Source organism: Oryza glaberrima, chromosome 5, assembly GCF_000147395.1.
Source record: "Oryza glaberrima chromosome 5, OglaRS2, whole genome shotgun sequence".
Classification (NCBI taxonomy): domain Eukaryota; kingdom Viridiplantae; phylum Streptophyta; class Magnoliopsida; order Poales; family Poaceae; genus Oryza; species Oryza glaberrima.
Window position 1 is genome coordinate 14,635,785 of NC_068330.1, and position 26,188 is coordinate 14,661,972.

At 46.8% G+C, this 26,188-nt stretch overlaps 3 protein-coding genes across 3 annotated transcripts; all 3 read left to right on the top strand.

The window, feature by feature from the left end:
* Positions 1 to 381: 381 nt before the first annotated feature.
* On the top strand, positions 382 to 1,741 carry LOC127774394 (E3 ubiquitin-protein ligase EL5-like). The gene has a single exon (XM_052300627.1). The coding sequence runs from the start codon at positions 403 to 405 to the stop codon at positions 1,225 to 1,227; it is 825 nt and encodes a 274-aa protein (XP_052156587.1). The 5' UTR covers positions 382 to 402; the 3' UTR covers positions 1,228 to 1,741.
* A 15,193-nt stretch (positions 1,742 to 16,934) lies between these two features.
* Positions 16,935 to 18,049, top strand: LOC127774724 (pectinesterase inhibitor 28-like). Its single transcript, XM_052301007.1, has one exon. The coding sequence runs from the start codon at positions 17,193 to 17,195 to the stop codon at positions 17,799 to 17,801; it is 609 nt and encodes a 202-aa protein (XP_052156967.1). The 5' UTR covers positions 16,935 to 17,192; the 3' UTR covers positions 17,802 to 18,049.
* Positions 18,050 to 20,780: 2,731 nt separating this feature from the next.
* On the top strand, positions 20,781 to 23,208 carry LOC127772780 (cytochrome P450 71A1-like). The gene is made up of 2 exons (XM_052298751.1): positions 20,781 to 21,797; positions 21,872 to 23,208. Exons 1-2 carry the CDS (start codon positions 20,841 to 20,843, stop codon positions 22,520 to 22,522), a joined length of 1,608 nt encoding a protein of 535 aa, XP_052154711.1. The 5' UTR covers positions 20,781 to 20,840; the 3' UTR covers positions 22,523 to 23,208.
* The last annotated feature ends 2,980 nt before the right edge of the window (positions 23,209 to 26,188 follow it).

The following is a 26,188-nucleotide window of genomic DNA, read 5'->3' on the forward strand; positions in this document are numbered from 1 at the left end:
CTTGAGCTTTTTTTTTTTTTTTTGGTTTCATCTCTCTCCATAGACCATGCTCTCTTGGCTGTGTACATTCCGTTGGATAAATGGATGCTCTCATCTAAGTCACCCAGGTCTTGTGCAAGAAACTGTTACGCCTATCAGACTACTGTTGTTGTTCTTCCTCTTACTGTGCACTGACTTGGCTCCGAGGTGGACGCACCAAGGCCACTTGCCAATTTGCCATGGTGGAGCGTTGGAATTGCCCTTACATGCTACAAGAAAAAAGAAAACTTCGGTCAAAGCATTAACCATTAATTAGAGTTTACAAACCAACAAACTCATCAGTCATATAGTTGTACCCTCCAAAACCCCAAAAGCCAATGTTACATCCATCTTCCACTTTTTATAAACCCCTTTTGTGTGTACATGTTCACTACACCACCTTTCTCTCCTTCCCTCTTGTGCCCCTCCTTATCTTCTATCTCTTCTTCTTCCCCTATCTTTTCTTCTAAAGAACATCTGCAATCTCCAGCTTCTTCTGTTCTGAAGCAGTGGGTTTTTGTGGTTTATTCACACCATTGGCAGCTGCTACTGTTTGCTGCTTGTGTTGTCAGAAGCTACCTTATTGTTTCGGTCATCATCGGCGTCATGTCGACGCCGACGGTGCAGATGGTGGCGCCGGCGGCGGCGGTGGTGGAGGACCCGAGCAAGCACTGGACGCGGCACGGGCCGGTGCTGACGGCGTGCCTCGTCGGGATCAACCTGCTCATGGTCCTCCTCGTGTTCTTCTACTTCTGGCGGTTCTTCTCCGGGAAGCGTGGCCCGCCGACGTCGTCAACGTCAACGATGGCCGGCGGCGGCGACGACGACGAGGAGGAGGGGGCGTCGTCGTCGTCGTCGTCGGCCGACACGTCGCCAGGGCGCCACCACCAGGATCGGGAGGACATCGCGTCGTCCCTGCCCGTGTTCATGTACTCCTCCTCCGCCGCCGCCCCCGACGTCGGCGACGCCGGGGGGAACGGGAAGGCGGCGGCGGCGGCGGAGTGCGCGGTGTGCATCGTGGAGTTCCGCGACGGCGACCGGGCGCGCCTCCTCCCGCGGTGCGGCCACCGGTTCCACGCCGACTGCATCGGCGCGTGGCTCCAGCTCCACTCCACCTGCCCGCTCTGCCGCGCCGCCGTGCTGCTCCACCCCGCCGCCGCCGAGCCGGCCAAGAACGATCAGCCCAAGGATGACGACTGCCCGGTGTGACGCCTCGCCGTCGCCGTCGCCGGGAGAGACGAGAACACAGCTATAGACGGAGGGTCGAGCGCGCAATGGATCGTACGCCGGCCGGGGTGATCGAGAACGCGACAAGCATCTTTCGGCGTGCATCGCTGTCCAAGATGGAGGAAATCAAGAAAGGTTGGTGTCGGTGATGACTTATGAGTTGAGAAGTCGCGAGGTTTTGCTTCCACTCGTACGGCCGTTTTTGTTTTCTTCTTCTCTCCAGCTTGTTCTTTAATTTGTTGTTACCTACCCTAGCTGCTTATATTGTGTGTGATTATATTGTGTGTCCTCATCTGTGTGTGTATATGATTGGAGCTGTGTGCTGCTATATAGTATAAGAGTTTTGTGTATAGAAATCGATCGATCTGCTGCATGCATGCATATCGGATAGAATTAGTATGTACTTTTTAATAAAGGTTAATTACTCGTAGTTGAATGCATGTAAGAAAGGAGTGAAGAGCGCTACCGCAAGATCACCTTATTACCCAGTTTGTAACTGCAGCCCGTTTTGATTTTTCAAGCTAGCTAGCTTACTACGGATGATCCTGTTAATCTTGTGGTTAATTAATTTCGAGATACACTTCATAGTGTATTGCTAAGGGATGTGTGGTTTATACCTCAAGGATTCTGTCTTCAATCCCTAACATGCTTATAATTTTTAAAAAAAAAATATTTGGAGGGACGTCTTTTCCTCTAAATCTCTTTTTTTTCCTAATAAATTAATTTCACTATGATGATTGTAGCTAGCCGACGTCGAAAAGTTGTAGTGAAACTTTCGCTTGAAAAGAAAACACAAAGATGAATACTAGAGATGAGCTGCATCTGTTCTTATTAGCCGTCAAGCATGAAGGCGAGCATCTGCCTCTTCTGATCGATCAGTCGTACTGATGTTGAAAAACCACTTCCAACACACAGTATATAACGACCCTACCTCTAATAGTGTACCACTAATATTAATGCAAAGCGATCAACTTTGTACTCAGCTCGAAAAAGGGTACCAACTGAAAGATGCCTGGATCCATGTACGGAGACAGTGAATTCGCTTACTAATTAAAGGCTCGGTTTTGGAACATTATCCGTGCATGGAGAGCATATTTGTGACCTAACATTCACCTTTTCTTTCGCTACGTTAGTGTTCGGATAAGATGCCGGCCGGGGCCGTACAATTAAGAATGTTGCTGTATTGATCTGATCATTCTTAAAGAACAAGGCATCATATCTCTCTTGAAGGATGAGTTTGACAAAGACCAAATTAAAAAATAAAACTTCCACTACAATCTTAGCTATGTCAAATAACTCCATGTTTACTCTAATAAGCATTATATATTAATTACTAGATGACTTGAATTTGTTTAGACAACCCAAGAAAAAACATCATATATAATATATAGTACTAAGGCAAGCAAGAAAGGAGGCAATTATAGGGCATAATTTATTTAGTAGAAAAATGTGAGAGGCATCTATATATAAAACCAACATTTTGTGAAAGCGCAACAGTGCATCACAATGTGAATATATTGGTGTAAGTGGTACTTTGACTAATGGTTGGTCAAAATTTACAAAATTTGGTCTATTCAAATCAAAACATGCTTGTGAGACATTTCAATTCGCTCATAACAAGAGAAAATAGAACACATAATTTTTGTAGTAGTATCCGAGGAGCCCCGCTACTGGCCGTAAGTACAACTGTTAGTGTATTTGAAAGATTTTATATATGACATTTTGTGCAAGCAGTTCAGTCCAATTATTCTATTAGTCGCCGACGTGTTATCATCGTCGTAAATATTGAAATTTTAATCATATACTAAATACCTGCGTTAGTTTTATTTCTAATGGCAAGTTTTATTTAACACAAAATTTCCATATGATCATTGTAATACTATCTACTTATAATAATCAAATTTAGACATTTGTAGTTAACCTATACAAGCTTTTATTCCATTAAAAAAAACATATAGAAGCTTCCTCAAACTGTCATAGAATTGATGATATGCTGATAGGAGTATCAGCGAATAGATATGCTGATATATATCAGGAGTTACTTTCGATAAAAGTGAGACACGATCGGAAGAAATGTTGGATCCTTTTTTGACGAATAGTACCAAGTAGTAGTAGCTAGAAAGTCGACACCCAGGGCCACGTACTATATATACTGTTCTCGTGCAACAATAGCTGGTAGCTCCGTTGAATCAGTGGCAACACTATCAACAAGATTGCACAGAGATCGGCAGAAGCCCTGTTTAGTTTTTTGGCCAAAATTTTTTTAAGTATACAAACATACATTTAAAGTATTAAATATAGACTAATAACAAAATAAATTATAGATTTCATCTATAAACTGCGAGACGAATTTATTAAGCATAATTAATATGTCATTAGCAAATGTTTATTGTAGCATCAAATTATGGCGCAATTAGGCTCAAAAGATTCGTCTCGCAATTTTACATGCAAACTGTACAATTGGTTTTTTCGTCCACATTTAATGCTCCATGCATGTGTCTAAATATTTGAGGAGACATTTTTGATCAAAAATTTTTGGGATATAAACACACCGAGACTACAGCTCAGCTCACACGCATGGTGCATTCTCTGCCGTGTCTTGTCACATTCTTTTGTGTGCTTTTACGAAAATTCTTCGCTCTTTTTCTCAGAGAAAGGTGCAAACTTTGTTTCGAGTATAAACCTTTATCGATCGGTTTATCTACAACCAAAAACTAATTTGTAATAAAAAATTATATAGCTGTTCTTAGTAATTCAAAAGCAAACGCTAGAAGGTAGAGTAAGGTGAGAAAAAATAATCCTAAAATTAACTTAGTTTCATTAAGCTGTAATACTTTATATTTTTACTGCAATTTATAACACTACCAGAAACTTAACTACCCTTGACACGCTGAATTTGTTTTTTTCTCACGATTTAGGGCTGTTAGCGCTAGTTGAGTTTGTGGTAGGGAATATTATATTACCGAACACCACCATCGATTTAGATATATACTACCTCCTTCTTTAAATGTTTGACATTAGCCAATTTGTTCGATTTTAAGCTAACCAACATTAAAAAAAAAAGAATGGAGGATCGAGAATATATAACAGCAAGCTTGCTCAAAGAATGGAGAGAGTATATAACAAATTATAACAGCAAGCTCACATGCAATGAACAGTTAGCATAATGTTTATTTATTGGCGACTAGCTAGGCATTATGTAATCAACATCTCGTCCTCGCGATTAGTCGACTACGGACGTACGTCGCCGTCGTCGCCGTGCGTCGAGCCTGGCCGGACACAACCCGTTGTCAGTTGTGCCTCCCTCGGATCGTACCGGTTCGTACGCCGACGACGCTGACGTGCAACTATATAGATAGATAGATAGATATATATATCTCTTTTGACAATTCTATATCACGGCAAATTGACAATGACATGCACATACATGGATCGATGGTCGATCCCCGGGGAGGCAAAAGAATTGAAAGCTATATATGCATGCTACCGCTAGCTTATATAATTAATTTTTGTTACAACTGTAAGTATAGTACCAGTAACTACTACTCCCTCGGTTCCTCCGTCCCACAAAAGGAATTTTGGGTGGATGTGACATATCATAATCCAGATTTATTGTACTAGGTATGCTAGTATTATGGGACGGAGAGAATAGTAATAAGTATGCTATCGACGAATGAAAATCCTTTTACTTAAGATACATGGCTTTGAATTACTTACATGTAGGTCCTTTTGCTATATAGATCTACATGCCAGTGACCCTAAATTCACCTAACTTGAGGTAAATGATTTCAATCCACTATTGATATGGCCTTCATTAGTACTTGTACATTGAAGAGGTTCAAGTAGCCCTCTGGAATGGAGTGTTTTCATAGTAGTTTCAAAGCAAATGCTAAGTTAAATTTCCTGTCTAGGTTGTTAGGAATATAGGAAAGTTCCTTTGGATTGTAATCATATACCCCAATTCTATAGGAATTTTACACATGAGCTCCAACCTCATTTTATTTTTTATTTGAGAAGTCCAATGCTTCTTCTCTCTTTGTCTCTCTTCTCTCTCTAAAATTTATCCAAATTCCAAGTGTTATTCTCATGTTAGCTATCCAAACACATCATCTTGCAAATTTTTGTGTTTTATATTTCAACGGGATTCTCTTATACATGATATCGTTTTTTCTGTGTTTTTCCTATTAATATACCTATATTTCTAAAATATAATCTTGTGTTTCAAAGAGGCCCTAAACTTTACTCGAGAGTCTGAAGGAACTTTCTGATTTGATCCAAATTAAGTAACCCTCCAGCGGTTATGCAAAGTGCTTTTGCCCGTATGGCGTGCTGATCCAACGTTTTGCCATGCTTGTCACTATACCTATCATATCACTATATATTCAAATAAAAAGAAAACATAAAATGAGCTATATATATGGCTTCAAAAAATGACTTGTGAGTAAAAATGAAGCGTTATCTTAGCAACTTTTTAGTACTATTTTTTTTCTTGTTTATGTTGGTTGGTATAATCATCTCTCCAACAAAAAAAATATATATCAAGTCAAATGCCAACAAGGAAAAAAATGATTGGATCAGCACACCATGTAGCTAAAACCACTATATATGTGGTTTAGTTCGTTTGCTGTGCAGATTATTGGGTAAATTTCCTTTGGGGGAGGGCGTACTTGGACCTTTTAGACTTAGATATTTTATTTCACAAAAGTTTTTGAATAAGACGAACGATCAAATATGTTTAAAAAAAATCAACAGCGTCAAATATTTAGGGATGGCGGGAGTATATAATATAATTTTCTTAATCTCAAATCTTATTTCCTCTGCTTCGTTGTCGAGGGGCACGTCGCCTACCACTGAAAGTACAAAACCGTTAAATCCTAAAAAATTCACTCACATGAGGAGTCAAACCCATGACCTATAGTGTTGTTGAGGCTCTTGTAACCACTAGCTACGATACATGCCCTTTCACAAAGGGAGCATTATTTTTTCCTACTATATTATATTAATTAGAGTAAATTTCACTTTGGTCCACCTAAAGTGACCAAAGTGGCACATTGAACTATGACTAAGTCTATATTTTTCAGTTTGCACCACCTATGTTTACCAACCATTGCAAGTTGCACTCTTATAATTTACTCTTATATTACTATACTATGAGTTATATATATATATATATAGAGAGAGAGAGAGAGAGAGAGTACTAGTAGCATTTCTTTTGGATTCGCCTGCGTCTTGTGTGGGAGTATACCATTTGACTGGTGCTAGCGAAAACTGACGTCGACATGCAATATTTTACACACACATACGGCACCCTTAAGGCCTTAATTAAACATATTTTTATAGTACTATGATCGATTCCAAATCATACTATATGGGATCGAGAAGAGGTGGTACAGGGGAGGATGCCCAACGATCATCTGCAGCTGTCCTTTGGTTGTACGAACAGGTACACACTGCGTATACAGCCAAGTGAATTGACGCATACTCCTATGCGTGCACACAACACGACGCCGGCAGCCGATCGTCCATACGTACTCCTACTACAAAAGAATAAATTTAATGGGTGTAGGTAGCTAACTAGGCTGGATATATCGTGGAGAATCTTTTGCTTTTGGGGGTGATCGATCGATCGATGTGTGTGGACGTTGTGTTGCCGTTGCTGCTCATGCTGTGCCAAACTGTCACCACATTGTTGTGTACACGCACCTCAACATTGACTAGTAATTACTAGGGTTTGGACATCCGTACAGTCTTTCACTTTAGACTATGGATCCATTTGACTAGTTTTCTCTTTTAAGATTTTGAGAGGAGATGAAAATCTCAAAAGGCTAAATTTTTTTTAAAAAAAACAACCTTCTTGTTTTAGTTTATTTTTTATTCTATTACTACAATTTCCTATAATTTTTTAAAAAACTGAGCTGTTTATAAGAGATAATTAATTATGATTCTGAGAAAAATTGTAGATATAAAATCTTCCTTAAATAGGTCCTATATATATAAGATCCATTTTGATCCCACACCGTACTCCTAGATATAATCGGCTGTATATGAGAGAATCAACGGACCTCCTCGCTTATGCACAGGCATGTCTAGATTCGTTGTATTAGAATGTGTCACATCTAGTATTAGGTTAGTTATTTATGGGACGGAGGGAGTATAGTAGCAAAAAAAAAATGATTTTCTTGTGCTAGCTAGGACAAGTTTGTTATTTCGATGTCTTTTTATGGATTCATTGGTGTGTGCTCGCTTTTGAGCGAATTTGTATAATAATTGGTTGTAGCTCTATGAGTAAAGACCGAAATTCTATTCAATTATTTTTTTAAAAAAAAGTCTAGGACAAGTCCCAAGCAAACAAAAGTTGGTTAGTAGACCAGTGCTCCTGGTCCACTCAAAGCAAATGTTACTAGCAAGCAACAGTTGGGCACAAGTCGATATTGTGTGGCCGATGCTGATCGATCGGCCGGTCAAGGTCCTCGTCCTCATTGCCGGCCACCCCGGAGATCAAGGCTTTATGACGAGATCATTAACTTGGGCATGTGATGACTAGAGAAAAACGTGGTCTCTGGGAGAAAAGGTTAATTTATCAACTGTATTTGCTATTGCATCAATAATTTATCTACAGTAATACTGATGCAATAGCATACAGATGCATGAGACTAGATCTACATGTTATTCACTGCTATTGCACCACAAGCACTACAGTATAATCTCTGTCCATGCAATTGGCATTGAGACTATGTATATCTTTATCAATAATTTTTTTTAAACATTTGTCAGATGTAAATATAGTATGATACCAATGTAATTGTATCGGTATAATTTGTATATAACTTTCGAAAACCCCATGATAACATGTTTTTTTCGTAAGTGGATGCGGGGATCAAATCGCCCACCCATGCGTCACTGCGATTTTCCTTCCCCGCTCGCACAAATCATTAAATTAGCCAAACGATTGAAATTATATGAAAGTTATAGACAAATTACATTATAATTACATGCAAATTACAATATAGTTACACTAAAATTAGGGGTGATCAGAATTGGTCGGAATCGGTTGCATATCTTTGAATGCGACGCTCAATCGGTCAATAATTGACCATATTTGTCACTTAAACTAGTCAGTGTCGATATTAATATGATACAGGAAGAATTAGAAAAAACTAAATTTATATATAGCCAAAAAGGTAACGGTACCCCTTATAAAAAAGAAAGGGGTGAAAACGGAGTAGATTCGGACGGATGGTGGTTATACCATATCCTAAACCATATTTTTTAAACGGATTCGGAGCGGGTGCGGATAGTGTACGGATGCGGAGCGAATTGTTTCGGCTGTCGGAAATGGTGTGGAGTCGGTGCGGAATCGGATTAAATTTTTCAGATGTTACATGTGTATGCAATCAATACAACATCGAGTTAGCAATGCGAGAAACAATAATACAATAGTCAATAAATAACCTATTGTAATAATTGTGTGCTTAACTGCTAAACAATATAAATACATAATGTCCATAATATAAAAATACAGCTATGCAAGTGTGACATGAGACGGCGAAAGCTTCAGACTAAGAAATCTAAGTTAATTGATGAATTAGGCCAGTTGATTGGACCAATTTATGTTATATGCAATAGACATGTGTTGATAACATCAAATTATCCGGCAAACGACCTATCGGATAATTCGACAGAAATGTCGGATAATCCGTATCCGTCGGATTTTGGAGATACCATATCCTCATCCGCATCTTCATCATACTATCCACATCTACATCCATATCCGTCGGATTTCTAAAAGCCCATACCATATACTCGTTTCAGACGGATTTGGAGTGGATCGGGTCGGATATTATCCGATCCGTTTTCACCCCTATGAAAAGACACTCGGTCGATTGGGAATTTCATGATCATTGTCACCCCTAACTAAAATTATACTACTGTATTTACAACTAAAATTTTTTTACTATAAAATTTATGGACAAATCTATAACAAAACTGATTGGCATTTGCTTGAGAATGAGCTATCCGTAGGCCCATTGGGCCGGGGAGACTCAGCTTCCCCGGTGACCCTGGCATTCTGACTCGAGCCACATTTTGAAGTGGAAAAAGTGCACTGAAGGTCCCTCAACTTATCATCGAGTTACAAAATCGTCCCCCAACCATAAAACCAGATATTCGGCGTCCCTTAACTAATCAAAACCGGTCACAATAGGTCCTCTGGTGGTTTTGAACCTGGTTTTCTCATACGTGACGGCTGAGTCAGCGTGGAACCTATGTGGGCCCTACATGTCAGGTTGCCATATCATCTCTCTCCCTTCCTTCCCTCTCTCTCCCACTCTTCTCTTCTCTTATCTGTGCAAGCCGTCCGGCGGTTGGGGAGGAGGCCGCTGGGGCGCCGACGGCAGCCGGCGCTATCGGCGGCGGCTGTAGTGGGGAAGCACCGCGGAGAGGAGGAGGCGGCCGCCGTAGGTGTTCTCTGGGCATTCACCATAGGAGGAGGCCTCGTTCTCTGGCTCTTCCCCTTCGCCGCCCATCGCCGGTGGCATGAAGCCTATGGTTGACAGTAGCGGTGGCGGCGGCCCGTCGTTCTCTGGCCATTCACTATCGTCGCCCGACGCCGAAAGCGCGAAGCCCGAGCCTCCGCATGACAGCGGCGCAAGGGCGTCGTTGGAGCAAGTCACTGTCGACCACACCAAGCCGCCCAACTCTGGAAGCGCGAAGCCGGTCACCGTCGACCACAAGTCGGCAACATCCGATTCTTCTACCGGCACGGAGTCTGACGGTGGAGGCGAGCCATCGTCGCGTCATCCTCGCTGCCGGCGGCGGCGCACCCGTTCGGGCGCGCGCTCGCGGTGGTCGACGATGTTGCCTCCGTCGCCGTATCCTGTACGCCGGGGACCCATCGTCGTGGCCCCCTTCCCCCTTATCGTCGTCGTCGTCTTCATCGTCGTCGACATCATCGTTATCCTCCTTCTCGTCTTTGTCCGATGACGAGGCGGAGGACGGGTACAAACACTACGCGTCAGCGCCATGAGCGCGGCGAGGCAATAGGCAGGTCGTGGGGATGCGGCGGCCGGCGACGAAGTAGACCATCGCGTGCCACCCGGGGAGCTCGCTGGTGGTGGTGATGGCACAGGCGATCGCGCACCGCGTGACGCAGGTGTGGGTGGTGGACGCCGACGACGGCGAGCTGGTTGGCGTCGTCCGCTTCCTCGACGTTCTCGGTGCTCTGGGTTCTCCGCGAACACCTGAACCAATCACCCCCTGATCTACCCATCGAATTTATCATCAATTACTCCCAGTACTAAGCTTCATTGATGTACATACGAGGACAAAATTGCGATCATGAACTGAAACCTTTTGTTCATCTTAATTGTACGCTATGTGTTTCGTCAGCGGATGAACTTGCAACGAACGAAGAAGGGTCGAAGATTGATGGAGGACAGAAACCACCTGTCCCGACAAATTTTGCAAAGTTTGTTGGTCGATCTGTGACGTCTGGGTTGGATGATGCATGCATGGTTTCAGTGATAGATCGTGCGTTTTCTGCTTGGCAAGACGAGAGTAAATTCGGGTTGGTGGCCAGGCAAGATCCGCCGCCTCGAGGGCCCATGGCTCTTCTCCTTCGCCGGCGCGGCGCGCCCTGGGAGCGCCAAGTCCATCCGTTCCGAGCTCATCGCTGGCGTCGGCGGCGGCGCGGCAACCGTCGACGTGCTCGGATTCGGCAGCGGCTGCGGAGGAGGAAGCGCCGTGTGGGGAGCGGGCGAGCGGCCCCAAAGTCGAACTTGTGCAGCGCCGCACTCGTCCATGCCGCGAAGCGGGCCCTCCTCTGCCTTCCCACTGCGGCGGCCGCCAGCGCCGGCGCCGGCCGTCGTTGCGGTGCTGCGCTCCTCCTCTTCCGCCTTGCCCCGACGGCTTCCTCCCCAGCCGCCGGATGGCTTGGACAGACAAGAGGAGAAGGGAAGAGAGAGAGAGGAGGAGGAAGGGATTGAGATGATTTGGCAACCTGACATGTGGGGGCCACGTGGGTCCCACACTGAATCAGCCGCCACGTAAGATAAAACCAGGTCAAAACCACCAAAGGATCTATTGTGACCGGTTTTGATTAGTTAAGGGACGCTGGATATCTGGTTTTATGGTTAGGGGATGATTTTGTAACTCGATGATAAGTTGAGGGACCTTCGGTGCACTTTTTCCTTTTGAAGTTCTACATTGTGCTTGGGCCAACCTAATGGTCAACGTACCAAAGGAAGGAAAAAGTACTCCAGAGGTCCCTCAACTTGTCATCGAGTTACAAAATCGTCCCCCAACCACAAAACCGAATATAGGATATCCCTTAACTCACGAAACCGTTTACTTTAGGTCCTTCAGTGGTTTTGGACCTAGGTTTATCTAACGTGGCGGCTGAGTCAGCGTGGGACCCACGTGGGTCCCACATGTCAATATGCCACATCATCACCATCTCTTTCCCCTCCTCTCCCTTCATCCCATCTCTCTGTCACTTTGCTTCTCTCTGCACAGCGTCCGGCGGGAGGGGAGGAGGTCGCCGTGCCTATGTGGGAGAGGACATCCGGCGGTGGGCGACGCGGTGGCGGCTATGAATAGGGAGAGGACATCCGGCGCCCGGCGACGCGGCGGCGGGCAATGAGGCGGTGGCGGCGGCGGCTGCAAGGCGGGAGAGGACATTTGGCGCACGGCGACACGGCGGCGGGCGACGAGGCGGTGGCAGCGGCACCCTCACCTTCTGATGCGAACCCGCTAGGGTTTGTGGCCCGATCTTTCGATGAGAGGTGGGGGATAACTCGATTGGATGAAGACGACGTTCACAGCCCAACTACAACCGTCCAAAGACGCTGCGCCTTAGCAACCGATACACCGTCTCCAATGGTCACCGTGAACTTGTGGTGCGCGTCAATCCGGCCACGAGGGCACTCGTCCTGCAAGCAATCGAAGAACTAGCAAGAACAAGTAGAACAAGCACTGAATTGCTAGATGAGGATGAAAGTTTTCACAATCAAAAACACAATATGGTGGGGTTCTGATTACAAGCAGACGGGCGGTTTAGCCAATACGCGGGCTGTGAGCCGGTAGCAAGTAACTAACTCTATCATCAGAACCCGAGTGTTCTTGGCGGCGACTAGAGGTATAAGAAGAGGGGAAGAACAACCACAGGGTCGTGCTCCAACCCTAGGATGCGCCCCTAATGGGCCCAACTTGATACACAGCCCATTGGGCCAAAGGAGGTGACGCAGCACCATAGACAGAAAGCAGTTGGGACTAAAACGACAATTGCGGCCGCTCCAGAATAGATATGGACATGTGGCTGGATCCATTTGAAAGTAGACTTGATAAGCTTTCCATGAAGTACTTGCTCGCCCAAATCGGAGTTCGCATGAAGTTGTGGCAACTGTCAGAAGTTGGTGCTATCCTGCAGTCCGAATCCAACCCGCGGAAATCCTCTCCCCTTTGGATCCTCTCCATCGTTTCTGAGTAAAACAAGAGTGCACGCATCTCCGGCGTATAAAGAAGAGGAAAATGAACTCAAGAAAGAACTCACCTGATTGTTGAGTTGACGTGCACGAGCGCGAGTAATAGGACCATGAAGTTGTACCTGTGGGACGTGGATGTATCGATGGTGTTGATGTCCTCATCACCTTCCTTGAGCTCCGCCACACAGTGCCCGCCCACGACGGCCGATGCACGCCCGCCGCACGCCCGCCGGGCCCATCTTTGGTAGCCGCGGAGCTCCGCCGGGCCACCGCCGTGCTTGCGCGATGCCGTGAGGTCGCTCACCTCGCCGCTGTCGGGGTCTCCATCCTCGACCTCGCCCACGCGGCGACGCCCTCCCCTTCTCCCGCGTCCTGCCGTCGCCGACGCCGACGCCCTCCCTTCTCCCCCGTCATCGCCCCCAGCCCCTGTCCCCGCCGCCGCCAGCCACCACCGTGGCACCGCCCTCCTCCCGCCTCGCAGCCGGCGCCGCTGCTGAGAAGAGTGGGAAAGAGGAGGAACCGAGGAAGGGCGAGATGAGGGGAAAGAAAGAGGAGAGAGGGTGATGACTGATGATATGGCCTCCTGACATGTGGGACCCACGTGGGTCCCACGCTGATTCAGCCGCCACGTCGGACAAACCCGGGGTCAAAACCACCCAAGGACCTAAAGTGAACGGTTTCATGAGTTAAGGGGTGTCATATATCCGGTTTTGCGGTTGGGGGACGATTTTGTAACTCGATGACAAGTTGAGGGACCTCCGGTGTACTTTTTCCTAATTTGGTACTGCGTGCAGTAAGAACTTGTTTAGATCCAAACTTTTTCTTCAAACTTTCAAATTTTCCATCACATCAAAACTTTCCTACACACATAAACTTACAACTTTTCCATCACATCGTTCCAATTTCAAACTAAACAAACCCAGTTCACTTTGACCACCTTCAAATATATAGCTGAGATCTGATTTATATCCCTCATCCGTAGTACTGGATATTTTAAACACCCAACTATCAAAACCGGTTTTGACTTCACCGGTTTTGACTTTTCGCTGAGTTGGCAGCACAGTTAGCAAGTAAAAAAAATAAAAAATAAAAACTAGTCGTGAGACTCACATGGAAGTGATTATCTTACCCGGCCCCTCCCTCTATCAGGGAAACTATTCTAATCTCTCGAGGGGATGTTCCCTCGTTTATCTAAACGGTTATGAAAAATACTGGAAAAATTTGACAACATTCATACAACACATATATACAACTCCACAAAATCTTAAGTCCAAACTCAACTCACATGTCAAGATATAAAAAAGACAAATTCAGCATATGAATAGTAGCATACTATTTATATCTAAATTTGTCTTTTTTGTTTCTCGATGTGTAGATCGAATTTGAACTTGAATTTTGGTGGACTAGTAGGTATCATTATACTCTATTGTCAATTTTTTTTCAGAATTTTTCACAACTATTTGCATCAAATTTGAAAGAAAAAGGTATACGAGGTGATATCCCCTCGAGGGATTAGAAGCTGCTCCCCCCTTTATCAGTCTATCTCTTCGTTCACCCCTATGCCAACCGCGCAGGCAGCATGTTGGTGGCAGGCGGTGGCCGTGCTGGGGTCGGCGTCGGCGGGTGGCGGTGGTCATGCTCGTGCTCAAGGATGTGGAGGCAACATGCAAGCATGTTCGATCGGCGGCAGCTCAAGCTTGCCACCCATTGGCCCCACTCCTCCACGGCTTCCTCTTTTGTACGTCGGCGACGTCGGCATATGAAGCGGCGGTGGCGAGCCAAATTTGAGGAGCTAACTAACCTAAGTGTGGTGGATGGCCAAGCATTTGCACACACCGGAACGTGGACCAGCTGCTGCCGCGGCCGCCGCCGAGGTCGAAAAGGCCAGGAGCAAACTAGGCTTGGGTGCCGCTGCCGCTAACTCCTCCTCGTGGTCGCGCACTGCGAAGATGGAATAGGAGTTGACGGTGAACTCTTCGGCGGGAAAGAAGGCGAAGGTGGTCGGCGCCTACCACCGCTCCCTCCCTTGCCATTGCCAACGCTGCAAAAGGAAAGACAGAGATTGGGGAAGAGAGCTAGGAAGAGATGAGAGGGATAGTGAGGATGACAAGTGGACCCATAGTTTTTTTTTTTTTTGCCATAGTCACTTACCTGTGAGGCCCGCTTTTATTTTGTGACTGGGTAGCCACGTCAGCTTGGGGTGAACCAAGTAAGGTGCTCATTAGCGAAACCACCCTCAAAACCATTGAGCGAGTCAAATTACACCGTTTGATAGTTGGGGGATAAGATATCTGGTATTGTAGATGAGGGATGTGAATCAGATTAGAGCTATATGTAAGGGAGTTAAAGTGGACCTATTAGGCCTTTTACAGTGCAAGCACCCACCACAAGATGACAGCTAGGATGAAAACCCTCTCTTCACAGTGCAAGCACTGAGTGGGACCCACAAATATCTGCTAGTGGGACCCACAAATCCCCAACTACCCCCCAAACCGGCAAATCCCCAAATTTCTCCTCTCCCAAATCCTTCTCCTCCCCCAAATCCCCTCCTCCCTTCGCCGGCGCTGGCTCCCCTCCTCCCTCCGCCGGCGCCGGCTCTCCTCTCCTCCGGGCCGGGCGGCGGCGGCGGCGTCCTCCGGGCTGTGCGGCGCGCCCTCGAAGACGGCGGCGCGCGGATCTGGAAGACGGCGGCGGCGGGAAGACGGCCGTGCGGTGGCGCCCTCGAAGATAGCGGCGGGGGAGGATCTGGAAGACGGCGGCGGCGGGAAGACGGCCATGCGGCGGCGCCCTCGACCACCGATGTCGGACGAAGACGACGACGGGAGCAGCGTCAGGGTTGTCGCGACGTGGAGCGGTAACGGGGCCCTTAGGCTTCCCCGACGGCGTGGCCGAGAGCTCCCCGGCGGCAGTCTCCGGCTCTCCCCGGCAGCGCAGCTACGAGCTCCCCGACGGCGTCGGGTTCCGAGCGATGGTGGTGGCGGCGGCCGATCTGCTCGCGGCGGCTTCCGTCGACGCATGAGCTGCGTCGTTCCTTTTTCGTCGTCGAGTGGGCCCTGCGCCAGGCTTTTTGGCCGAGCACCTCGTTCCTTTGTTGAGAAGCGAAGAACCCACCGTTGCTATGGGTCCCACCTTGTTTTCCCTCCACGTAGACATAGCACCCCCTCCACGTAGGAGACTGTGAAGGGCCTTACACCAAATTATCACGTCACTCTGTCCGTGAACTAGCCCAACCGGCCTTGTGTTGATGGGCATCACGGCTCAGTTCTTGGGGATTAATCTAGGCCCATTTGATTTCTGGTTTATTCATTGGCCTGTTAAGCCTATCACGAATTTTATGAAAAACATATAAAAAATAAATTAGTTTTAGACTCGATAGTTGTCTTTCCACTATCATCTACACACTTGCACTTGTTCCTTACTTTATTAATATTTTTTTCAGGGGTTCGCTGTTTGTTATTTCACTCATGATATTTCTTTCCTATCTGGTACTCATTTCGTTTTTAATATATAAGAATGTTGACTTTTGAAAATATATTTAACCATTCGTTTTACTAAAAATATTATATAATCATTATTTATTTTATCATCACATGTTTTATCATTAAATGTTTTTTAAACATGATTTTAATTTTTTTATATTTGTATAAAAAATTTGAATATTTATCAAAAGGTTAACGATTTGTCGGTGGCATATATTAAAAAAAAGAGAGGAGGTAGTAGTACTTAAAAGCTAAACCATATCCGTCCTCTCTTCCACGCCGCGTGAACCAAAATCTAGAAAAAAAAATAATCAAACGTTTTTCACCCAAAAAAACTTGTTGGATCAAATGCTTTATACTTGATCTAACACTTTCAACCTTTCCAATCGTACAATTAATCGTATGGATCCAGCGTGTTGTAATGTACAGTATATTGCTATGAACAAAGGGGAAAAATAATACTCCTTCTTTTCTTAAATGTTTGACGCCGTTGACTTTTTAAAATATGTTTGACCGTTCGTCTTATTCAAAAACTTTCGTGAAATGTGTAAAACTATATATATACATAAAAGTATATTTAACAATAAATCAAATGATAGGAAAAGAATTAATAATTACTTAAATTATTTTAATAAGACGAATGGTCAAACATTTTTAAAAAGTCAACAACATCAAAATAAATTTTGGGATGGAAGGAGTATATACCAAAGCAGCATGTCTTTTTTTTTCCCTATCTTCAAACAAGCCACAAGCAATTTTGGCCAAATGCCTATATTATGCATGGCGATATCCTAAAATTAGCAAAGACTCGCAGCGTAAAGACGCCATGCCCGCCTCCTCCCAAGAACCGAGCAGCTCGTCGACACCCAAACCCAAAAGAGAGGCGCGGCGCGGCGCGTCGTTGTCGTCGCGTCGATCGATCGCATCAACCCAACCCTACCAAATATAAATCGATCGATCCATCGCCGCCCTCTACACGTACGCGCCAATGGCGGCGTCTTCTCCGGTGCTCGTCGTCGTCGCCGCCTGCCTCGCGGCCGCCCTCGTCTGCCTCGCCGCCAACGTCGCACCGGCGTCGTGCGCGCGCGCCACCGCCGCCCTGCCGCACGCCAGCATCGCGGAGACTTGCAGCTTCGTCGACGACCACAAGCTGTGCGAGGAGTCGCTGTCGTCGCTGCCGCTGACGGCGAGGGCGGCGGCGGACGCGCGCGTGCTGGCGCGCGCCGCGGTGCTGCTGGCGAGGCAGAACGCGACGGCGACGGCGGCGTACCTGTTCCACCTCCACGCCGCCACCGCCGCCGCCGACCCGGACGGCACGCCGTACGACGACGACGCGGGTCACCGGTGCGTGGGCGACTGCACGGTCAGGTACGACAGGGCGGTGGCGTACCTGGTCGACGCGGCGGCGGCGCTGGACGCCGGCGAGTTCGACGAGGCGGAGCTGCTGGTCGGCGCCGGGCGGACGGAGGCGGAGCTGTGCCAGAAGGGGTGCGAGCACGCGCGGCTGCCGGCGCTGCTCGCCGCGCCCAATGGCGCCGTCGAGCGCCTCTGCAACGTCGCCATGGACATCACCAGGCTGCTTCATCAACAGCACTGATCAGATGAGATGAGATGAAATGAGATGAGATGAGCGTGTGGGTTTATAGCCTGAAACGAGGATTGGTTGCTATCTGGAGTAGTTTTTTTTGTTTTAGCTGACCAGATTAATTCTCAATTGGCAATGTAAGTCATGCGTCTTATTTATTAATTCAGGTGCAAAAGCCCCAAATATTCTATCAACCTCGGTCGAATTAATCAAAGATCATGATCCGAATTCTATCAACCTCGTTTGAATTAATCAAAGATCATGAATTCAGTCTCTGACTTTTAAATATTCTGGGCCGCAATTCACCCATGCCAGAGACCCCTTCGTCCTACTTCCTCTGTTCAAAAAAATAACTCCTCAAATTCAAACTTGTTTCAAAATAAATTAACTTATACCTTCTTAGAGCATCTCCAACAGTCTCTCCAAATCTAACTCTCCAAATGTCTATTTGACCATCTCCATCTGATTTAGCCAGTCAAACTCTTATTTGCTCCAACAGCCTCTCCTTTCATCCTCTCTATTATGAGCCTATGACAGTGGGACCCACGTGTCAGTCTCTACAACCCTTTCTTCTTCCTCATCTCTCCCCCCTTTCCCCCAAACCCACTCTGCTCAGCTTGCAGTAGGTGCCGCCGCCGCCGCTCGGGCCGAGCTCGCGTGGACGCGGGGCGGCCAATCGGCGCAGGCGGCAAACACGACGGCAGGAGCAAGATGGCGGCGTCCTCTACTACATGCCGCACCGGCCGAATCCGCTGGGGCATGGCGATGACGACGGCAGGCGACGACGACCTCGGAGACGACGGGACGGTGACCTCGGCTGGCGACGGATCAAGCGACGGCGCCGACAACGGCTGGCGACGACGTCTGGCGACGGCGCAGCGTCCGGCAACGACGACCTCGAAGACGAAGGTTGACGACGGCGCCGACGACAGCTGGCGACGGCTCAACGACGACCTCGCGGATCGGGCAACGGCACGATGACGGTGGCGTCTGGCAACAGCGGATCTGGCGACGGCGCGACGACGGACGGCGACGGCGACGGTGCCGGCGTCGACGACGGCTGGCGACGGCGGCGTCCGGCAACGACGACCTCGACAGCACCAGCGATGGCATCTCGACGACGACGGTTGGCGGAGAGAAAGGGGAGAGGGATGCTGTCGGCGTGGGGCCCACGATTGGCTAGGCTATTTTGGTTGGCCAAATTTGGCTAGTGGAAGGAGGACTTTGGCTAGCCGGATGGCTTGGCCAGCCCGATAGCCAGTCTGTTGGAGGGTGAAATTGAGCCAAAATTATCAAAATTTAACTTAGAGAGAGGGATAAGGAGGCTGTTAGAGATGCTCTTACCAACCCATGGTCCACGAAACGAGTAATTATATCACTTCTATACCTCTTACTATCCACCACCAATTTTACATTTCTATTAGTGAGGGAAGAGAGAACAGAGGATGGAATTAATATTGAGGGTGGGTAGAAAAAAGCCAAGCACCAAGCCAAATTGTCCGTTTTTTAGGTGTTTGGTTTGGCCATCGATTTTTTAAGTACGTACGCATTTTTCAGTGTTTTTTTTTTATTGATCTGCTGGTTATCCATAGGTCACCCATTTAGGTTCGTTGGTCGAAATACTAGCAGTGCTACCATACGGCACGGTGTATACATCGTTACGGGTGTATACGGCATGGTGTATACGGTGTATAGTAGCACCCTTAATAACGACGATGAGGCAGAAAACAATGACACCACTACAAGCTGGTTTTCTTTGACTCATTTTCTCACACAAGCTGCTCGCGAGCCAACTAGTTATGTCTAACGTAACGAGCTGAAACAACATCTCAGCTCGTTAAAGAACACAATGAGCCAAGTCAAATCGAGCCACGACACGAACGAACGAGCTACGAGCTTTTCATCGAACCCTGTTCGCTAATACCAGTAGGTATTAACACCGTATTAGTGCAGCCAAATTCCGTAGCCATCAACATCGTTGTCGCCTGTCCTACCATAAAATGTATTTTTGTCAGACTACTAGTCCCTGCATATCATGATTGTACGTACGCTCGTTGGATGGTTCCCATCAAATCGGGAGCACTACAGGTTGGCGGGGCATCCTCATGCTTTGCAACTGCATTTCTGAGTGTGGTTGCCGCTGCTACAATAGTGTAACCACCACTGATTTTCTCTCCCTAATACTGTTCTACAAATAAAGGACAAATAAACTATACTCTTTCCGTTGTACTACCTCCATATTTTAATATATGACGCCGTTGATTTTTTGTCCAACGTTTGACCATTCGTCTTATTTAAAAAATTTATGTAATTATTATTTAGAGTTAATTTCACTTTGGGCCATGTTTTATTGCCAAAGTTTCACTTTGGACCACCCTTTATTTAATTTTTTCACTTTGGACTAGGTAACTTTACCTTTGTTGCACAATGGACCACCCCAAAACATATTTTCATTTCTTCGATGACTTCGAGCAAATTGTTAACGGCATGCCAGCAAACTTTCGTACCTATATGCATGAAATACTTTTGTCGAAAGAGATGCTAGACATCACAAGCGAAAAGAGTTAGGGTAGTCCATTATGCAACAAAGGTAAAGTTACCTAGTCCAAAGCGAAAAGATTATGTACATGGTGGTCCAAAGTGAAACTTTGGTAATAAAACATGGCCCAAAGTGTAATTCACTCTATTATTTATTTTATTATGACTTGATTCATCATCAAATGTTCTTTAAGCATGACATAAACATTTTCATATTTTCACAAAAAATTAAATAAAATAAATGGTCAAACGTAAAAAAAAAAGTCAACGTCGTCATACATTAAAATATGAAGAGTATAATATATTAATGTAGAATCAGATCGGACGTATCATCTTGCTGCTAATATAAACATTAATAAAAGTATGTTTAAATTTATACTACTAGAATAAATTTCTTCTCGTCTCTGGGTTACCATATGATGGGACGGAAAATTAGTTTTTATTTCCATCATCCATAAAAATGCATCCTGCGTGAGTGCAACGCAACCACTAGCTGCTCTCGCAAATTAAGCCATGGACATCTCGCTTACTTCACTTGTCCTCGTCCTCCTCGCCTTCGTCCTGCCACTCCTCTACCTCCTCCTCCTCCAACTTCCCGGCAAGAAGTCCGGTGGCGGCGGCGATGGGCCGAGTTTGCCGCCGTCGCCGGCCGGGTGCCTCCCGCTGCTCGGCCACCTCCACCAGCTGGGCGCCCTGCCGCACGTGGCGCTCCGGTCCATGGCCGCGGCGCACGGGCCCGTCCTGCGGCTCCGGCTCGGCCGCGTGCCGACGGTGGTCGTGTCGTCGGCCGCCGCCGCCGAGGAGGTGCTGCGCGCGCGAGACGCGGCGTTCTCGAGCCGCCCCAGGAGCGCCATGGCGGAGCGCATCCTGTACGGCCGGGACATCGCGTTCGCGCCCTACGGCGAGTACTGGCGCCAGGCGCGACGCGTGTGCATCGTCCACCTCCTCAGCACGCAGCGCGTCTCCTCCTTCCGCCGCGTCCGGGAGGAGGAGGCCGCCGCGCTGGCCGACGCCGTCCGCGCCGCCGGACGGGGAGGAGGGCACGCCTTCGACCTGAGCGGGCTCATCGTCGCCTACGCCAGCGCCGTCGTCTCCCGCGCCGCGTTCGGCGACGAGAGCGCGCGCGGCATGTACGGCGGCGCCGACGGCGGGCGCGCGGTGAGGAAGGCGTTCTCCGACTTCTCGCATCTGTTCGGGACGAAGCCTGTGAGTGACTACCTGCCATGGCTCGGGTGGGTGGACACCTTGAGGGGGCGGGAACGGAAGGCGCGGCGCACGTTCGAGGCGCTCGACGGCGTCCTCGACAAGGTGATCGATGACCACCGCCGCCGCCGTGATAGCGGCCGGCGGCAAACGGGCGACGCCGACGCCGGTCACCGGGATTTCGTGGACGTGTTACTCGACGTGAACGAGATGGACAACGAAGCTGGCATTCATCTCGACGCGATCGAAATCAAAGCCATCATCATGGTAACAGCCAACGTCTTCTCCCTTTGACATGGATGCAGCTCGCTGCTCACCTCGTTGATGGATGCATACGCCAGGACATGTTCGTGGCGGGGTCGGACGCGACGAGCAAGCCGATGGAGTGGGCCATGGCGGAGCTCGTCTCGCACCCGCGCCACATGCGCAGGCTGCAGGACGAGATCCGGGCGGTGGTCGGCGGCGGGCGCGTCACGGAGGACCACGTCGACAAGCTGCCGTACCTGAGGGCCGCGCTGAAGGAGGCGCTTCGGCTGCACGCGCCGCTGCCATTGCTCGTGGCGCGGGAGACGGTGGCGGACACCGAGATCATGGGGTACCACGTCGCCGCGCGCACGCGGGTGGTGATCAACGGGTGGGCCATCGGCCGCGACACGGCGGTGTGGGGGGAGACCGCCGAGGAGTTCATGCCGGAGAGGTTCTTGGCCGGCGGCAATGGAGGCGGCGCCGCCGCGGCGGACTACAAGATGCAGGGCTTCGAGATGCTGCCGTTCGGTGGTGGGAGGAGGGGGTGCCCGGGTGTCACGTTCGGCATGGCCACCGTGGAGATGGCCGTGGCGAGCTTGCTGTACCATTTCGACTGGGAGGCGGCGGCGGCCGACGGGAAGGGTGGGCGGGAGGGGACGCCATTGCTGGACATGAGTGAGACCAGTGGGATCTCCATGGGGCTCAAGCATGGCCTGCCTCTTGTCGCTAAACCACGCTTTCCTTAACCCTTCTTGTTCTTAGAAATAAACCTTTCCTTCACCCTCTCTCGTTGTAATTTTGTTTCTTTTTTTCTTAAAACCGCAGCAGAACTGCGTTTCATTTCATTAAGGTAAAGAAAAAAAAAATATTTATAAAGTAGAAGCACCCAAACCCTTCCACCAAGACCCAAACACCTAAGACCACACCAGAGAGTGCTAACTACCTAGGTCGTTAGCCGTCCCACTAAAAAACTTTTGAAGTGGCAAAGCACCTGCAGAACACCAAAGATTACTCTTGTTATTTACCACTTGAAAGACCAACGTAACTCTAGAACTGACGTCATTGAAAACATAGTCGTTGTGATGCTTCCAAATCTCCCAAGTCACTAAAGTCACCAAGGAATTAATCTGTTTTTGCACCTCCTTCGGCCGGTTTTTAGTAGCTTGACTCCACCATCTAAAAAAAGCTCTGTCGAAGGTTGAGGCGCCGCATCAAATAACCCCAATCCTGGAAAGAGTTAAACGACAATGCTCTTATTCCTCCACCTCTTCTCCATTGTAATTATAAAAGATTTCTAATTAATATTTTACCTTCCTATAACTCAAAAAAAACTAGTTTTTCATTACTTTTTTCCTTTTCAAAAATGGATAGGAAGTGAATTATAGGAGGGGAATGGATTCTACTCCCTCAAGAAGATGTCCTCTTATTTATATTTATCAATTGAATTTAATATAAATGGTTATGGAAATATCTACTTACTCCGTTCTAAAATGTAACAACCTAGTAACGATGTGTGTCATATCTAGTACATGCAGGTAATAGAAAGTTTGATAATATACTCCCTCTGTCCCATAATATAAGGGATTTTAGAGGGATGTGACACTTCCTAGGCTCCCTGTCCAGATTCGTAGTACTATAAATTATCACATCCCTCTAAAATCTCTTATATTATAGGACGGAGGGAGTAGAGTACGGTGGCATCTTATCTTAAAAAATCAATTCAAACTCGATATACTCCCTCCGTCCCAGAAAAAGGCAAACCGTGGGTTCCCGTGCCAACGTTTGACTGTCCGTCTTATATGAAATTTTTTTATAATTAGTATTTTTATTGTTGTTAGATGATAAAATATGATTAATATTTTATGCGTGACTTATCTTTTTAGTTTTGTTCATAACTTTTTCAAATAAGACGGACGGTCAAATGTTGGACACGAAAACTAGGTTTATCTTTTTTTTTTGGATGGAGGGAGTACGCACTAAGAATTGTTATCAAAGAAAAAGGACAAATCTTCATCTTGCTATCAATAATTGTTTGTCAGCTTCCTATCAATAATTGACCGCATATCAGCATGTCTTATGCACCGCTCGAAATCTTCGTCCGCTCGATCACATCGTGTCCACCATTCCACCAACAAGAAGTACTGATTTCACATCGATCGCATTCTCTCTCTCTCTCCCACAATGAAACAAATCCTATCATCCTAACTAAAGAAGATGATAAATAACCGAAATACCTTTTATTAGCAAATTAGTATTTGTGGGTAGGTGGGTAAGAGATATTGAAGGAGTAAAAATTTATCAATTTACGAACCGAGAGTAAATAAGAAGATATAAGTTGATTTATTTTGAAACAAAGTTAGAATTCAAGAAGTTGATTTATTTTGAGAAGTTGATTTATTTTGAGACGGAAGGAGTAGCTCTATTGCCCTTTTGCCAATTCTACCGCCACTAATCAGTAAAGGCATCACGAGTTTCCAAATTATCAATCCTTGTTTTGTATCACTCTTAGTTTTGAAGGTAAGTCGTCTCCACTGCACTAAAATTTTATTTTTACCATTGCACGTCTGTAATATTTTGCATAGAATTGCAGGATGCTGCCAATTTTCCTTCGCTAGGATTTAAGTAATCAATTTTCCCTTACATGCGAGCTTACTGAAACTATTCTCGAATTAAGCCTTTTGCTACTAGAGAAACCTACTTGAATGTTTTTTTTCTCTCTTTGGAACTTGATCCCACTGCAATGAATATCTGGGATGAAAATTCATATTGTGATTCTAACAAAACATCCATTTCACTTTCTTTTTCGCAGATGAAGTAAAACTAATTATATTGGATATCCAATTATCCGAAGATCTCAGTTTGAGCAGCCAAAACCAATATCTTAACTCATTTCTACTAGCTGTTCTTTCCATTTAGTTTATACAATTGATAAATAGTAGTAAGCGGTGGCCAAGTGCATTTCCCGATGTGCCACTTAGATGGTGTTTGGATCTAGAGACTAAATTTTAGTCCCCGTCACATCGAATATTTGGAATGACAAAATCCATTTCATAACATTGGACTAATTCACGATTTGAATCTATTGAGCCTAATTAATTAATTCATGATTAGCCTATGTGATGCTACAGTAAACATATGCTAATTATGGATTAATTAGGCTTAAAAAATTTGTCTCGCGAATTAGCTCTCATTTATGTAATTAGTTTTATTATTAGTCTATGTTTAATACTTCTAATTAGTGTCCAAACATCCTATGTGACAGGGACTAAAATTTAATCCCTAGATTCAAACACCACCTTATGCATATGGAGTCAGGCTTTCATGTGCTGTGATTTCATATACTTTGGAAATCGTACTGGTTAGAAGTCTTCCATCCGTGTCACTCCAGCCCTAGGGACGACGCCCACCCCGTCACTCTATTCCCCTGCCTCGCAGCCGCCGGCAAGCCGGCAAGCTGCAAGGCCGGCGGCGGCGGGATGCCTTTCCTCTCCTCCCTCATCAACGGGGCCGTGGCTGGGGCACCAAGGCAGCGGGGGGAGCGCCGCGCTGCCCGGATTAGGGTCTCCTCGACCGGATCCGGCGGTGTCTGCGATGGCTGGGATAGTGAGGAGAGCTTGGTGGAGGGGGTGGTTGCCGACGGTGGGGACGGCGAGGGGAGCCTGGTGACGGGCGTGGTTGCCGACGATGGCTGTTAGGCGGCACGATGGATGGCCGGATCTGGCACCTCGGTGTCCAGATCCAGCGTGCTCTCGACGGATTCGCTGAGGCTGGCATCGATGACGAGGGGTGGCTGCAGCGGCGGCGACGGGGTGGCTGCAGTGGTGGCGACAGGGCGGTGGAAGCAAGGTGGAGGGTGTGTTTAGTTCACGTCAAAATTGAAAGTTTGGTTGAAATTGGAACGATGCGACGGAAAAGTTAAAAGTTTGTGTGTGTAGAAAAGTTTTGATGTGATGGACTCGTCGCTACGCACGGGGTTTCACCTAATCCAAGGTAATAAATAGCGTATAGCGGGTTGGTAGCAGATTAGTGTCTGGATAGCAGATTGCGGATAGCGGGTGCTATTGCGGACGCTAAGTTCCAATAGTGGAATTAAGAAAAATAACCATAAATTTAGATTGTATACCAATATTAACATCAAGTTTCACTTAAAATTTAAAATTAGACTACATGTTTAATTACTTCTACATTTCATAACATAAAGAAAATATGAAATAACATATAATAAATATATAAGATAAAGAATACAAACAATGCTAAATTATTCTATCCATACGTGAAGTGCACCGTTTAAACATTATAGCGATCTAACAAAATCAATAAAGGGCTATTATAGCGGTCGCGAAGAGCTATAGCAGGCTGCTATAGCGGTTGTGGAGAGCTATAGCGGCCACTAAGTTCTAATACGCTATATG

Excerpts from the sequence above, each read along its gene's own strand:
- LOC127774394 (XM_052300627.1), top strand. The coding sequence starts at position 403 with ATGTTCACTACACCACCTTTCTCTCCTTCCCTCTTGTGCCCCTCCTTA.
- LOC127774724 (XM_052301007.1), top strand. The coding sequence starts at position 17,193 with ATGGCGGCGTCTTCTCCGGTGCTCGTCGTCGTCGCCGCCTGCCTCGCG.
- LOC127772780 (XM_052298751.1), top strand. The coding sequence starts at position 20,841 with ATGGACATCTCGCTTACTTCACTTGTCCTCGTCCTCCTCGCCTTCGTC. Across the intron at positions 21,798-21,871 it reads AAATCAAAGCCATCATCATG|GACATGTTCGTGGCGGGGTC; the intron begins GTAACAGCCAAC and ends TGCATACGCCAG.